At 42.5% G+C, this 14,824-nt stretch overlaps 1 protein-coding gene across 3 annotated transcripts in view; it reads left to right on the top strand.

The window, feature by feature from the left end:
- The window catches only part of LOC144479481 (E3 SUMO-protein ligase PIAS4-like), an 82,806-nt gene extending 77,992 nt beyond the window's left edge, over window positions 1-4,814 (top strand). For 2 of the 3 annotated variants that reach the window (XM_078198194.1, XM_078198196.1), the window contains one exon: window positions 2,419-4,814. In XM_078198194.1, the coding sequence (XP_078054320.1) occupies window positions 2,419-2,498 (80 nt within the window). In that variant the 3' untranslated portion in view covers window positions 2,499-4,814. Of the gene's footprint in view, window positions 1-854; window positions 1,017-2,418 lie in introns of those variants that run through there. The other variant, XM_078198195.1, reaches the window with a different exon arrangement.
- Window positions 4,815-14,824: the final 10,010 nt, after the last annotated feature.

The following is a 14,824-nucleotide window of genomic DNA, read 5'->3' as shown; positions in this document are numbered from 1 at the left end:
CCCAGCATCCGCTGCTCTTTGGGGTAGTGAATTCCACAGATTAACAACCCTTTGGGAGAAGTAGTTTCTCTGTTTTAAATTTGCTACCCCTTATCTTAAGACTATGACCTCTCACTCTAGAATGCCCCACCAGCAGAAGCATCTGCTCTATGTCTACTTTATCCGTATCTTTTATCATCTTATATACTTCAATTTGATCTCCCCTCATTCTTCTAAATTCCAGAGAGTTTAGGCCTAAACTGTTCAATCTCTTTTCATACTACAAACTCCCCATCTCTGGAATCAATCTAGTGAACCTCCTCTGAACTGCCTCCAGTGCCACTACATTTTTTCTCAAATAAGGGGACCAAAACTGCACAATACTCTAGGCACGTTCTCACCAATGCCTCTTATAGTTGCAACCTTTACATTCTAATCCTTTAGCTATAAATGCCAACATTCCATTCGCTTTCTTTCTTATCGGCTGTACCTGCATGCTAGTTTTCTGTGACTCATGCAAGAGGACACCCAGATCTCTCTGCAGCGGAGCTCCCCGAAGGTCTCTCCCCATTTAGATAATAAGTCGCCTTCCCATTTTTCTGACCAAAATGCATGACCTCACACTTATCCACGTTAACCTCCATCTGCCAAATTTTGGCACACTACCAACTTGCTTAGTTATTTTCATGTTCTTTTGTTTTAATATTGCTTCACCTGGGATAATTCATTAAATTTTCTGCCTGTTTTACCTTTCTGCTTAATTTTTTAAAGCTGTATAATCATGAAGTATCTGGGGTGACAGCCCACTCAAACCTCCACCCTGCCCTGGCTATTATTTATTTTATTTATTTTTACTTTTATTTCCTCTTTCTTAGTAAGTGGTGGCACCTGGTTGGCTCTGATCTCTGACACACGGCTGAAGATTAAACTTTACATCGAGACATAATGATACCAAGTATAGGAGTTGGTGTTCCCAAAAAACCCTGTATTTTCTGAGAAGGCCCAATGGATGCGATATAAATTTTAAATGTAGATTGAGTAGGTAATTGAACAAAAATCTGCATTTTTAGATGGACAGATTTTCCTCCCTCTTGTATAACATTTTTCTGAGCTGCAGTGAATCTTACATGGTAGAGTTGCGTGTTGGGGTTGAGGAAGTGAAGAAATGATCATGTTTATGATCAGTTAGAGCAACAAAATTACAAACCCATTTGGCCTTGCAAGTATCAGACTGATTAATATTAAACCGATTCACGCTAAAATTAAAATTGAGGCCTTAAAATCAAAGAACAGTGCAATACAGGAGGAGGCCATTCCATCCATCATGTTTGCAATGGCTTTCAAAGAGGCAATCCCATTTGTCCCACTTCCCTGCTCTTTCTCCATATCCCTGACATTATTTTTCTCCCTGATTCCCTTTTGAAGTCTTCTCTTGAATCTATTCCCACCACTTTTATCAGCCAGTGCATTCCAAATCCTAATTGCTGTGTAAATAAAGCTTTCCTCATGTCACCTCTAATTTTCTTCTGTTCTTTGCCTGTCACCCTCAAATCTGTGCCCTCTGGTTATTAACTCTTCAACTTATGGAAACAGTTTCTCATTATTTATTGCACCTCTTTGTGATTTTAAATACCACTGTTAAATCACCTCTTCGCCTTTTCTCTCTAAGGAGAACAACCCTAGCTCCTCCAATCAATCCGCAGAACTGCAATCCATTTTTGTACATCTTTTCTGTACTTTCTCCGAAATCTTCATTTTGTTCTTAAAATGTATTGCCCAAAACTGGCACAATACTCCAATAGGGGATGAATTAGTGTTTTAGATTAGTTCATTATAATTTCTTGTCTTTGTTCTCCATGCCCCTTTATGAAGCCCATGGACCTCATAGACTTTAACTGCTTTGTTCATGATCTGTTCTGCTACTTGAAAGATTTGTGCACAAAGCACCCTAGGTCTCTCTTCTTGCACTCTTTTCTGACACTGTTGGGCTGACTGGCCTGTAATTATGATGTGGAGATGCCGGCGTTGGACTGGGGTAAGAAGTTTAACAACACCAGGTTAAAGTCCAACAGGTTTATTTGGTAGCAAAAGCCATATATGCCCTGTTTGTGAACAGAATTCCCACTCACCTGAAGAAGGGGCTTGGAGCTCCGAAAGCTAGTGTGGCTTTTGCTACCAAATAAACCTACTGGACTTTAACCTGGTGGTGTTAAACTTCTTACTGGCTTGTAATTGACAGGTTTAGCCTTCTGCTCCAAGGATCAGTGCTTAGGCCCCAGCCACTTACAATCTGTAGCTAAAGGGTTTGAGTAATTTGGGATAAATGTCGCAAGACTGGAAATGCTGGTATTCGGAAGAATTTGCCCTTGTACACAATTGTCTTTTCTTTTACAGACATTTTTGCATCTAGCTGACACATTTCAATTTTGCATTTTACAGACTCTGGCAACAATCCGTTCAGTAATCCAGCAAACAGCAAGAGTGACATGGATGTTATTGACCTGACTCTAGACTGTTGATCTCAAGGGTCAGTTGCTCAAAAATGAATGTTACTGTGAATGCTGGAGAGAATTCACTTCAAAGTGTGCAGACACAACGTGGAAAGACCTGTTGAAAGAAGTCTACCTCTAGCATTGCAGGCTTTAGTTCCTCCGAACCCCTCCAGCCATGTCTACCTCCTGGAAGAACTGATACAATAGAGGATAACTAATGATCTGTTTGGAGAAGTGACCTCCTGAGGAGTTCTTATGGATGTGAAGGACCAATGCATAGTTCATGAACTATCTAGAGAAATAAAGACAGCACAAAGTAGTAGAGGATTGCTTAAATTCTGATGTATTGACTGCTGAATACGCATTGATCCCTAGTCAAGTCCCATGTTCTCAGAATGAAATATGGCCAGTTTAACTGGCATCTTTTTGTTTTTCCCTTTTTTTGTTTCCTTTTAAGTGCAAGTGCCCCTGTCAAAGAAGCCTGAGAGTTTGTATGCTGAATTCTAGGAGCTATAACAATCTTATAGACTAGATTGATTATGTTAGCCCAGCTCCATCTCTGTTCAATTTTTTTTAACTCCTAACAATTGTTGTTAGTACTCATGGAAGCAGTTGAATTAAATATAAGGGAGCACTGTTAACTGCAATTCTCTTCTATGTGCTCTTTGTTAAAATGGATCACTTGAGCAGTAGGTTGGTTGATAGGTACAGAATGGCTCATCTACTTGGTTTCGCCCCATCCTTGTCCCACTCCCAAATAGATTGGGGCTCCAGGGAAATATAAAGCAGAAGTAAAGTGCATCCTCAACAGGAGAAGAATCTTGAGAGATGGAATTTTGTGCATTTAATATACCTCTTAACTGGCCAACTCAACAGAGCTTGGGATATGTATCTGCTCTCACTATCAGTTAGTGTCCGGTCAATGTTAGTGAAAAGCAAAAGTTAAACAAATGTCCGTATTCAATCCGTTTGGCTTTTTTCTAGATCAGAGTCTGGATCCTGAGGCTCGGTTGGTTTTCGAAGTAGAACTCTTTAGCACCTATGCTGTGGTCATATTTATTTTTGTTTTGATTTATTTCTCCTCCTGTATATTTCTCTCTCTCACTCTATTTTTCCACACCTAGCAGTGTCTGCTTTAGCCTTTGGAATCGAACAGGTGGATTGTGCCACTGCTGTTCCTTTGCCCTTCAACCAAGAGGCACTCTAGAGCTATGCAGAGAAAGTGTTTCCCTTTCTCCCTGGAATCTGGAAACATAGATGATTGGGAAGCCAAATGCAATTTCTAGCCAAGCCTGGGATTTCGCCTAGTTGAGCCCAGTGCTGTGGTGCCGCAGCTGCTGAGATACCACTTGTCATTTCTTTGCTTTCTTTTAAAATTATTGCTGTACAAAGTTGTACATATCTGCACATAGTTTATTTAGTTTTTTTAACACTTCAGTTGGTCCATTCAGGATCTCAAATTATGAAAACCAGATAGGTTAAAGCACTGAGCAGATATGTGGAATTTTTTTTATACTTCAGTCCCACCACTGATTTCTAACTGTTAGTAATTACTATGATAAAGAAAGATTATACATTTTTAACGATTCCAAATTTCCCCAACTGATAATTGCAAACGGTTTCTGGTATTAAATTCAGACTTGGTGTGTAAGGATTCTGAAGGAGAGTAACTTGGGTTAATATCAATTTTTATCTGCTCCAATTCCTCCTCATTATCGCATTCTTATATTCCTGATTCTAACATCAGTTTTCTGTGTTGAAAATTCAAATTATATCAGATGCATTTATTGCTTCACAAGAAATTGTTTTCCCTGTCATCTGATTATTGAAATGGAAATATTGTCTTGAAGATTGGTTTTTGCAATTGCAATGTTTTTACACCATGATTTCCAAGTCTCTATCAACGTTTATGCTCTTGACTCGTGACATTAAAATAAGGATTTGGATCAGTAACATTGGCTTGTAGTTTATGCATTTTTTAAAAGCACTCGCTGGGTGGAAAGTAATATAAATTAAATAAAGTCATGTGAAGGTTTTCGAGTGGCATTAAACAGCTAATCAAAACACTGCTCTGTTCTAAGTAGTCATTATACTTGGTCATTTTAAAATTTAAATCTTTATGATTTACAAAAACTACTTTTGAGGATTTCTTAAAAGTAAATACAACTGCAGCATTGAGTCCTTAAAACCAAGCGTCATAGCTATGTGTTTAAGAAATTCCACATAACTGTTAAAGCTTTGGAGTTTGTTGAACGGAAGAAATGAGGTTCCAGGATGGATTTCGTATATCTGTTACCTGTATTTTTAAATGGAATAAAATTGCACAACAACAATGAATACTGCAAAACCTGAAGACTTTTTGTTACCTGAATCTTTAGATTATGTTTGAAAATTTTCCATGGACAGTTTCTCACACTGCTCAAGCAATTGTCTAGAAAGGCTACTAGATTGATTTAATAAAATGTTATGCATCTTTTAATATATTCATTGATTGTAGCATCCACACACCAACAAAATGCTGTTTCGCTCTCCAAACTGAATCATAAAATATTTTGCTTATAAAATGTTTAGATACTTGAAACAAAATTGAATAGCGTACATACGAGCTTCTATTTTAAAATTGCCCCTTTATTCACACTGTACTCGATTGCGTTTAAATTTGAGCATAAGGCCATTATGAGCATATATAGAATGCAATTTGCCTTAAAAGGCACCTTGTTAATCTTGTTTCCAGTTCCTTTTTAATAGTGGTTAAGCATCTTTGAAAGATGCTGTTGTTTAATGTAGATAAATATCAGGTTATATTAACATTTAATAAACATTTAAGCTTTCATCTCACTGTTCCTTGAAAGGAAGTAAAAGTGTTGCTTTCGTTCTCTTTCCTTCAAATCTGAACTTTATTATAACCAAACAACTAGCATTTCTTCATTTTCTCTGGTTCAACTCTCCTCCTGCTGACAGTTTTCCTCTCTTTCTGAAGATGTACACCAAATAAGGTTCTTTGGGTACCACTAGTTTTTCATTACTTTGTGTGATTCTAGACCGTGTGTTTTGGAAGCGATGTAGCATCATAAATTATTGCAGCCAAGCCTGAACTTCTTGCCTAATGTTCACACATTAAGAATCTTCATCAATGTTTGCTTAATAGATTATAAGGGACAAGGATGCTGTTTTTCTGCTACTAGTCAGCTAGAAGGACACTGTCATTGGAGCTTTTTTATTCATTCGTGGGACAAGGATGTCGCTGGCTGGCCAGCATTTCTTGCCCATCCCTAATTTCCCTTGAGAAGGTGGTGCTGAGCTGCCTTCTTGAATCGCTGCAGTCTAAGTTCTGTGGGTTGACCCACAATGCTGCTGGGGAGGGAATTCCAGGATTTTGACCCAGTGACTGCGAAGGAACGGCGATATATTTCCAAGTCAAGATGGTGAGTGGCTTGGAGGGGAACTTCCAGGTGGTGGTGTTTCCATTTATTTGCTGCCTTTGTCCTTCTAGATGGAAGTGGTTGTAAGTTTGGAAGGTGCTGTCTAAGGATCTTTGGTGAACTTCTACAGTGCATCTTGTAGATAATACACACTGCTGCTACTGAGCGTCGGTGGTGGAAGGATTGAATGTAGATGTGGTGCCAATCAAGCAGGCTGCTTTGTCCTGGATGGTAGCAAGCTTCTTGAGTGTTGTTGGAGCTGCACCCATCCAGGCAAATCGGGAGTATTCCATCACATTTCTGGCTTGTGCCTTGTAGATGGTGGATATGCTCTGGGGAGTCAGAAGGCGAGTTACCCGCCATAGTATTCCTAGCCTCTGACCTTTTCTTGTAGCCACTGTGTTTATGTGGTGAATCCAGTTGAATTTCTGGTCAAAGGTAACCCCAAGGATGTTGACAGTGGGGGATTCGGTGATGGTTACACAATTGAATGTCAAAGGGTGGTGGATAGAGTGTCTCATATTGGTGATGGTCATTGCCTGGCATTTGTGTGGTGCGAATGTTATTTGCGACTTGTCAGCCCAAGCCTGGATATTGTCCAGATCTTGTTGTATTTGAACATGGATTGCTTCAGTATCTGAGGAGTCACAAATGGTGCTGAACATTGTGCAATCATCTGTGAACATCCCACTTCTGATCTTATATGGAGGGAAGATCAATGATGAAGCAGCTGAAGGTTATTGGGCCTAGGACACTATCCTGAGGGACTCGTGGAACTGCGATGACTGACCCTCCACAACCATCTTTCTATGAACCAGGTATGACTCCAACCAGCGGAGAGTTTGCCCCCTGATACCCATTGATTACAGTTTTGCTAGGGCTTCTTGATGCCACACTCGGTCGAATGCAGCCTTGATGTCAAGGGCTGTCATTCTCATCTCTCCTCTGGAATTCAGCTCTTTTGTTCATGTTTGAACCAAGGCTGTAATGAAGTCAGGAGCTGAGTGACCCTGGTGAAACCCAAATTGGGCGTCACTGAGCAGGTGATTGCTGAGCAGGTGCTGCTTGATGGCACTGTCGATGACCCCTTCCATCACCTTGCTGATGATCGAGAGTAGACTGGACGGCAATTGGCTGGGTTGGATTTGTCCTGCTTTTTGCATACAGGACATACATGGACAATTTTCCACATCGTTGGGTCAATGCCTGTGTTGTAACTACTGGAAGAGCTTGGCTAGGGGAGCACAAGTCTTCAGTACTATTGCCGGAATGTTATCAGGGCCCAATTGCCTTTACAGTATCCAGTGCCTCCAACCATTTCTTGATGATATGTGGAGTGAATCAAATTGGCTGGAGACTGGCATCTGAGATGCTGGGGACCACTGGAGGAGGCCGAGATGGATCATCCACTCAGCACTACTGGCTGAAGATTGCTGCGAATACTTCAGCCTTATCTTTTGCACTGATGTGCTGGGCTCCTCCATCATTGAGGATGGAGATATTTGTGGAGCCTCTTCCTCCAGTGAGTTGTTTAATTGTCCACCACCATTCTCGATTGGATGTGGTAGGACTGCAGAGCTTAGACCTGATCCGTTGGTTGTGGGATGACTTAGCTCTATCTAACCCCACTAGTCTTGCTACAAGCTAACTGAGTTAGCCTTGCCCATGAATCTGGGACCATCCTGACCTGTGAAACAGATGCATTTACTCAGAAAGCAATCAAGGAATCGTATTTTTTGGATTGGGTAGAGACCAATACATCAATATTTCCTCACTTTTGGAAGGTAGGTTTTATCTTTTATTTTGCCATGATTGTGCTCGACTTCACATAAAATTATCCCGGTATGTTCATTTTTATCCTTAATTCCCCCTTTACTATTCTCATGCTTTCAACATCCACATGGAAGAAGGAAGGTTGTCATATCATTGAACATGAGATAGGTAGGTGAGGCACAAAGGACCAATATCCCAAAAGAACGTGTGGCATGTATAGTTGGATGAATACCCACCACCCCATGCCTTTTTCTTGCTTCCTCGCCATCAAAAGATTGACCACTCTATCTTTTTTGCTTTTTGGGCCAGCTAGAGGGTTTATAATGCTGTGGTTGCCTGAGGTGACTTTTTAAGTTATAAATTAACATGTTTACATTTCTTTTTGTTTAAAAATTGTTTAAGATTTCCTATCCTGGCTTTACAGCACTGATCCATACAAGCCTGTGGTTTCAACATTGAGTGCTGCAGCTTCTCAGATATGGATACTGATATCTGCTGTCTATAATTGCATAACCTCATTTACTAAATACCCACACACACACAGCTCAGGACCCCAGTGCAATCCCCTCATTCTGAAGACCAAGAGTTTTGATCAGTGACTACTTAGACTACACTCTTGGCACACAAAGATCTCCAGATCCTGGGTATTGAAGCACTTCCACATAATCAGGTAAGACAAAAGTTTAAGCATGGGTTGAAGATTTCAAGTGATTTCCCCCTCCAAGGTGGTCAACTCGACATCATGTAGCAAGATCATTTAGATCCAAAATGTTGACTTTTGTTTATCTTCCCAGATGCTGGGTTTATCCAGCATTTTCTGTTTCTATTTCAGATTTCCAGCATTCACAGTATTTGGTTTTTATAAACCATAATTTGTGTTGACTCTCAAGTATTGAATGGGAAGAAAATTTGAGGTGGTTTCTCAATCCTGATGATAGTCAGCACAAAGGCATTTTCAATGTCACTTGATGAAAGAATGGTTCCCGAACTAAGTAACTGAAGAGTCTTTTAAAGTTTATTTATTAGTGCCACAAGTAGGCTTCCATTAACATTGCAATGATATTACTGTGAAAATCCCTGAGCTGCCACATTCCGGCGCCTGTTTGGATACACCGAGGGAGAATTTTGCATGGCCAATGCACCTAACCAGCACACCTTTTAGACTGTGGGAGGAAACCCATGCAGACACGGGAAAAAGTACAAACTCCACGCAGACAGGGATCGAACCCGGGGTCCCTGGCGCTGTGAGGCAGCAGTGCTAACCACTGTGCCACCCAGAAGAGTCACTTTTGAGTCTTTATTTCTATGGAGGAGAACGTGAAGGAAAGTGAATTTCCTTTTCTAGAAGCTTTTCAGAAAACTATCGATGGCCAGAGGCAGAAGGTTGACTGAGCATGCGTGTCCTTGGAGGATGAATTATTTTGACCATTCTGCAGCTGAAGTTAATTTAAAGTAGCACAGAACTCAAATATACTTTTCCTTTGTGAAATGGAACTGATCACACCAGATCAGAAATTGGTACTTGGGCATTATGCCTATCTATAATTTCTGTATTACATTGCACTGTGATTTCCCCTTACTGTTAAAGTAAATCATTGCCTAATGAGGTAATACAATCTCCCACCTCAAACCTTGCAGCATCAAGCACTTTACAGGCCACTCCCTGACAGCTGAATTTATTAAGCCATTACAACATTTTCTTTTGAAGATGCCTATAATGATTGCAAGAGATCAGCAACAGGTGGTTAGCTCCTAAACCCAAGACTGTTTATGAGGGGGAACGCCATCCAGGTCATTGGGGAAGTAAGTGAGCTTGTGCCAGCTGAGTTTATGATGATATTCTGCTGTTCTTGTATGCTGTATTAATTGTTAGTGAGTCATATCAGCAAGCTCTTGTCATTCCTAATGAAAGTGATGTGAACTCATTCGGAGACTATTCTATCCTTGTCCTCAGATGCTTGGCATAAGAGCATGAAGCAGGCCCCCTCCGAATTTATGTACAGACCACTCATTCTATAGCTCAAATACCAGCCCAGCAAAAGTAACGCGGGCTCTATCACCCAATAACCTTTCCTCTAAGTGAGTATGAGCCTCTGGTGGGCATGTGAGGATGATGCTGGTCGGAAGGTCTGACCCTGAACAGAAGATCCTGGCCATGGGTAAGTCACCAATTCCAGCTCGTAAAGGAAGTTAACGGTATTATAGTTCGCTGTAGATTGTAGCAGTTGAATGATTTGAGTTCAACAATTTCAAACCGTAATCTCTTGCCCCATTCTGTTCCTCTTTGCAGAATTTTGCTTTTCTTTCGGGTGGCAAGCAAATTAAATTCGATCCAGCTTGATTGATGTAAGATGATAGTGAACCACCTAGTAAATGTTCACTCCTATATCTAAAACTGGGTGCTAAAAGCCCAGATAGTTCCTTTAATGAGGAGTTAAGCAAGTTTTCATGATGTATACGAGACCCTGTGCTTACTCTGGGGGCCACCGCCGCTGCCATAGAAACTGCTGCTCAATTGGAAACGACATTTTCTCTGCCAACAAAGAATTATTGCAGAGAAATCTCGAGCTTCACTGATCACATCAGTACTATTATATTGATTCTCCCACAGCTGCAGAACTTGCATCCAGCTTTGGTTGTCATGCCAGGAATCCACGTGATAGCAGACAGGAATTGAAAATCTACACTACCAAATACAATAGAGAAATCGCACAGTAAATTCTTCAAATTTATAAACTGGCAAGATAAAATGTAACTTCTTTTTCTCATTCATTAAACTGCTGTGATTAGGAGGCTTTAACAACATTGGTGCATCTATATTTTGATTTGATTTATTGTCATGTATTAACATAGTGAAAAGTATTGTTTCTTGCACGCTATACAGACAAAGCATACTGTACATAAGGAAGCAAAGGAGAGGGTGCGGAATATATTGTTACAGTCATGGCTAGGATGTAGAGAAAGATCAACTTAATGTGAGGTAGGTCCATTCAAAAGTCTGATGACAGCAGGGAAGAAACTGTTTTTGAATCAGTTGGTACTTGATCTCAGACTTTTGTATCTTGTTCCTCACGGAAGAAGGTGGAACAGAGTATGTCCGGGGTGCGTGGAGTCCTTGATTATGCCGGCTGCTTTTCCGATGTTGACAGGGACATGCCCTCCACTACGCTTCCTGAAGTCTATGACAACCAACTTCGTTTTGTTGACATTGAGGGAGAGATTATTGTCATTGCACCAGTTCACCAGATTCCCTATCTCTTTCCTGTACTCTGTCTCACCATTGTTTGAGATTTCACCCACAACAGTGGTGTCATCAGCAAACTTGAAAATCAAGTTGGAGAGGAATTTTGCCACAGTCATAGGTGTATAAGGAGTTTAGTAAAGGGCTGAGAACACAGCCTTGTGAGGCACCAGTGTTGAGGATGATCGCGGAGGAGCTGTTGTTGCCTATCCTGACTGACCGCGGTCTGTGGGTTAGGAAGTCTAGGATCCAGTTGCAGAGGGAGGAGCTGAGCCCCTGGCCACGTAGTTTGGAGATGAGACTCATAGGAATAATGGTGTTAAAGGCTGAGCTGTAGTCTATGAATAGGAGTCTGACATAAATGCTTTTGTTATTTAGGTGTTCCAGGGTTAAGTGTAGGGCCAGGGAGATGGTGTCTGCCGTGGACCTGTTGAGGCGATAGGTGGAGTGTAATGGATCCAGATTAGGAGGCAGGAATTGATTTGTGCCATGACTAACCTTTTGAAACACTTCATAATGATGGATGTCAGAGCCACTGGACAATAGTCATTAAGGCACGCTGCCTGGCTTTCCTTTGGTATCAGGATGATGGTTGTCTTCTTGAAGCAGGTAGGGATCTCAGATTAGTGTAAAGTGAGGTTGAAGATGTCTGTGAATATCCCCGCCAGCTGGCCCGCGCAGAATCTGAGTGCTTGTCCGGGTACCCCATCTGGCCCAATTGCTTTTCGTGGGTTGACTCTTGAGAAGGCTGTTCTGACGTCGGCAATGGTGACTTTTTGGGTGCAGGTTCGTCCGAGGCTTCCAGGATGGCGGGCGTGCCCTCGCTGACCTCTTGCTCAAAACTGGCATAGAATGTGTTGAGCTCCTATTGAGTGGTAGCAGTAAACTGCTGCTCCCTCACAGCAGGGACCCGGGTTTGATTCCGACCTTGGGTGACTGTATGGAGTTTGTACATTCTCCCCGTGTGTGTGTGGGTTTCCTCCGAGTGCTCCGGTTTCCTCCCACAGTCCAAAATGTGTAGGTTAGGGAGAACGAGGGGAGTGAATCCGTGTGGTTACAGGGATGGGGCCTGAGTCGATGCAGATTCGATGGGCCAAATGGCCTCCTCTTGCACTGTGGGGATTTTATGATCTTGCATGTGTATAGTCCTTCAAGTCCCAAAGTAATTTGCAACTAATTAAGGTCTTTTGAAGTTGCTGCAGTAATGGAGGAAACACGAAGGCCAATTATCACAATAATCAAGACAGTTTGTAAAATGCACTTGCTGCTCTTCAGAATACTGTAAGAAGTCTCTCAACACCAGGTTAAAGTCCAACATGTTTATTTGGTAGCATAAGCCACTAGTTTTCGGAGCGCTGCCCCTTCATCAGGTGAGTGGGAATTCTGTTCACAAACAGGGCATATAAAGACACAAACTCTATTTGCAAAATAATGGTTGGAATGCGAGTCTTTACAGGTAATCAAGTCTTAAAGGTACAGACAATGTGAGTGGAGAGAGGGTTAAGCACAGGTTAAAGGGATGTGTATTGTCTCCAGCCGGGACAGTTAGTGAGATTTTGCAAGCCCAGGCAAGTCATGGGGGTTACAGATAGTGTGACATGAACCCAAGATCCTGGTTGAGGCCGTCCTCATGTGTGCGGAACTTGGTTATCAGTCTCTGCTCAGCAACTCTGCGTTGTCGTGTGTCGTGAACGGTCACCTCAGCACTTCACTGTACCGCAAGCCCACGGATAACCTCACGATGCTCCACTTCTCCAGCTTCCACCCTAAACACATTAAAGAAGCCATCCCCTACGGACAAGCCCTCCGTATACACAGGATCTGCTCAGATGAGGAGGATCGCAACAGACACCTCCAGACGCTGAAAGATGCCCTCATAAGAACAGGATATGGCGCTCGACTCACCGATCGACAGTTCCGACGCGCCACAGCGAAAAACCGCACTGACCTCCTCAGAAGACAAACACGGGAGACGGCGGACAGAGTACCCTTCGTCATCCAGTACTTTCCCGGAGCGGAGAAGCTACAACATCTTCTCCGGAGCCTTCAACATGTCATTGATGAAGACGAACATCTCGCCAAGGCCATCCCCACACCTCCACGTCTTGCCTTCAAACAATCGCACAACCTCAAACAGACCATTGTCCACAACAAACTACCCAGCCTTCAGGAGAACAGTGACCACGACACCACACAACCCTGCCACAGCAACCTCTGCAAGACGTGCCGGATCATCAACACGGATGCCATCATCTCACATGAGAACACCATCCACCAGGTACACGGTACATACTCTTGCAACTCGGCCAACGTTGTCTATCTGATACGCTCGACAATCACCAGGCAAGACTGTTCTCTTCCTGTTGGGGAGCACTTCAGCGGTCACGGGCATTCGGCCTCTGATATTCGGGTAAGCGTTCTCCAAGGCGGCCTTCGCGACACACGACAGCGCAGAGTCGCGGAGCAGAAACTGATAGCCAGGTTCCGCACACACAAGGACGGCCTCAACCGGGATATTGGGTTTATGTCACACTATTTCACATAAATATTTCTGCTTTTTTCCTCCTGAGTCTTTATCATGCGATCCTAGAATCAGAATTTATGTCACACTATTTGTAACTCCTACAGTTGCGTGGACCTGCAGAGTTTCACTGGCTGTCTTGTCTGGAGACAATACACATCTTTTTAGCCTGTCTTGATGCTCTCTCCACTCCCATTGTTTTGTTTCTTAAAGACTGGATTAGTTGTAAGTATTCGCATTCCAACCATTATTCATGTAAATTGAGTCTGTGTCTTATAAGTTCTGTTTGTGAACAGAATTCCCACTCACCTGAAGAAGGGGCTCAGAGCCTCGAAAGCTTGTGTGGCTTTTGCTACCAAATAAACCTGTTGGACTTTAACCTGGTGTTGTTAAACTTCTTACTGTATCTGATACGCTGCAGGAAAGGATGTCCCGAGGCATGGTACATTGGGGAGACCATGCAGACTCTACGACAACGGATGAATGAACACTGCTCGACAATCACCAGGCAAGAGTGTTCTCTTCCTGTGGGGGAGCACTTCAGCGGTCACGGGCATTCGGCCTCTGATCTTCAGGTAAGTATTCTCCAAGGCGGCCTTCACGACACACGGCAACGCAGAGTCGCTAAGAGAGACTGATAGCCAAGTTCCGCACACATGAGGACGGCCTCAACCGGGATCTTGGGTTCATGTCACACTATCTGTTGCCCCCATGCCTTGCCTGTGCTTGCAAAATCTCACTAACTGTCCTGGCTGGAGACAATACACATCTCTTTAACCTGTGCTTAACCCTCTCTCCACACACATTGTCTGTACCTTCAAGACTTGATTACCTGTAAAGACTCGCATTCCAACCGTTATTTTGTAAATTGTGTTTGTGTCTTTATATGCCCTGTTTGTGAACAGAACTCCCACTTACCTGACGAAGGAGCAGCCCTCCGAAAGCTAGTGGCTTGTGCTACCAAATAAACCTGTTGGACTTTAACCTGGTGTTGTGAGACTTCTTACTGTGTTTACCCCAGTCCAATGTTGGCATCTTCACTTCAGAATACTACCAGAGGATCTTGTACTTTAATCGAGGGCAGACAGGACTTTGGTTTAATATCTCATCTGAAAGATTCTAACAGTCTAGTAACCCATCAGCCGTGGACTGAAATTTCAGCCTATGTGGCAGTCTTTGGAGTGAGACTTGAACCTTGTGACTCAGACAAGAATGCTGCATGTAATCACAGCTGACACCTACAGGAGATACTAGTAACACTAAACCCAATAGAAATGCTGGTGTAGACCTGAAATTTGCAACTATTGTCCATTGGGCTAAACAACAACAAAAAACTACTTTCAAAAGTGAACAACCTAAGAGACAGATGTTTTGTAATACTGGCAGGGTTTTGGAT

This window comes from Mustelus asterias, chromosome 26 (assembly GCF_964213995.1).
Source record: "Mustelus asterias chromosome 26, sMusAst1.hap1.1, whole genome shotgun sequence".
In the NCBI taxonomy this organism is placed as follows: Eukaryota; Metazoa; Chordata; class Chondrichthyes; order Carcharhiniformes; family Triakidae; genus Mustelus; species Mustelus asterias.
This window is presented reverse-complemented; position numbering and strand designations above follow the sequence as displayed.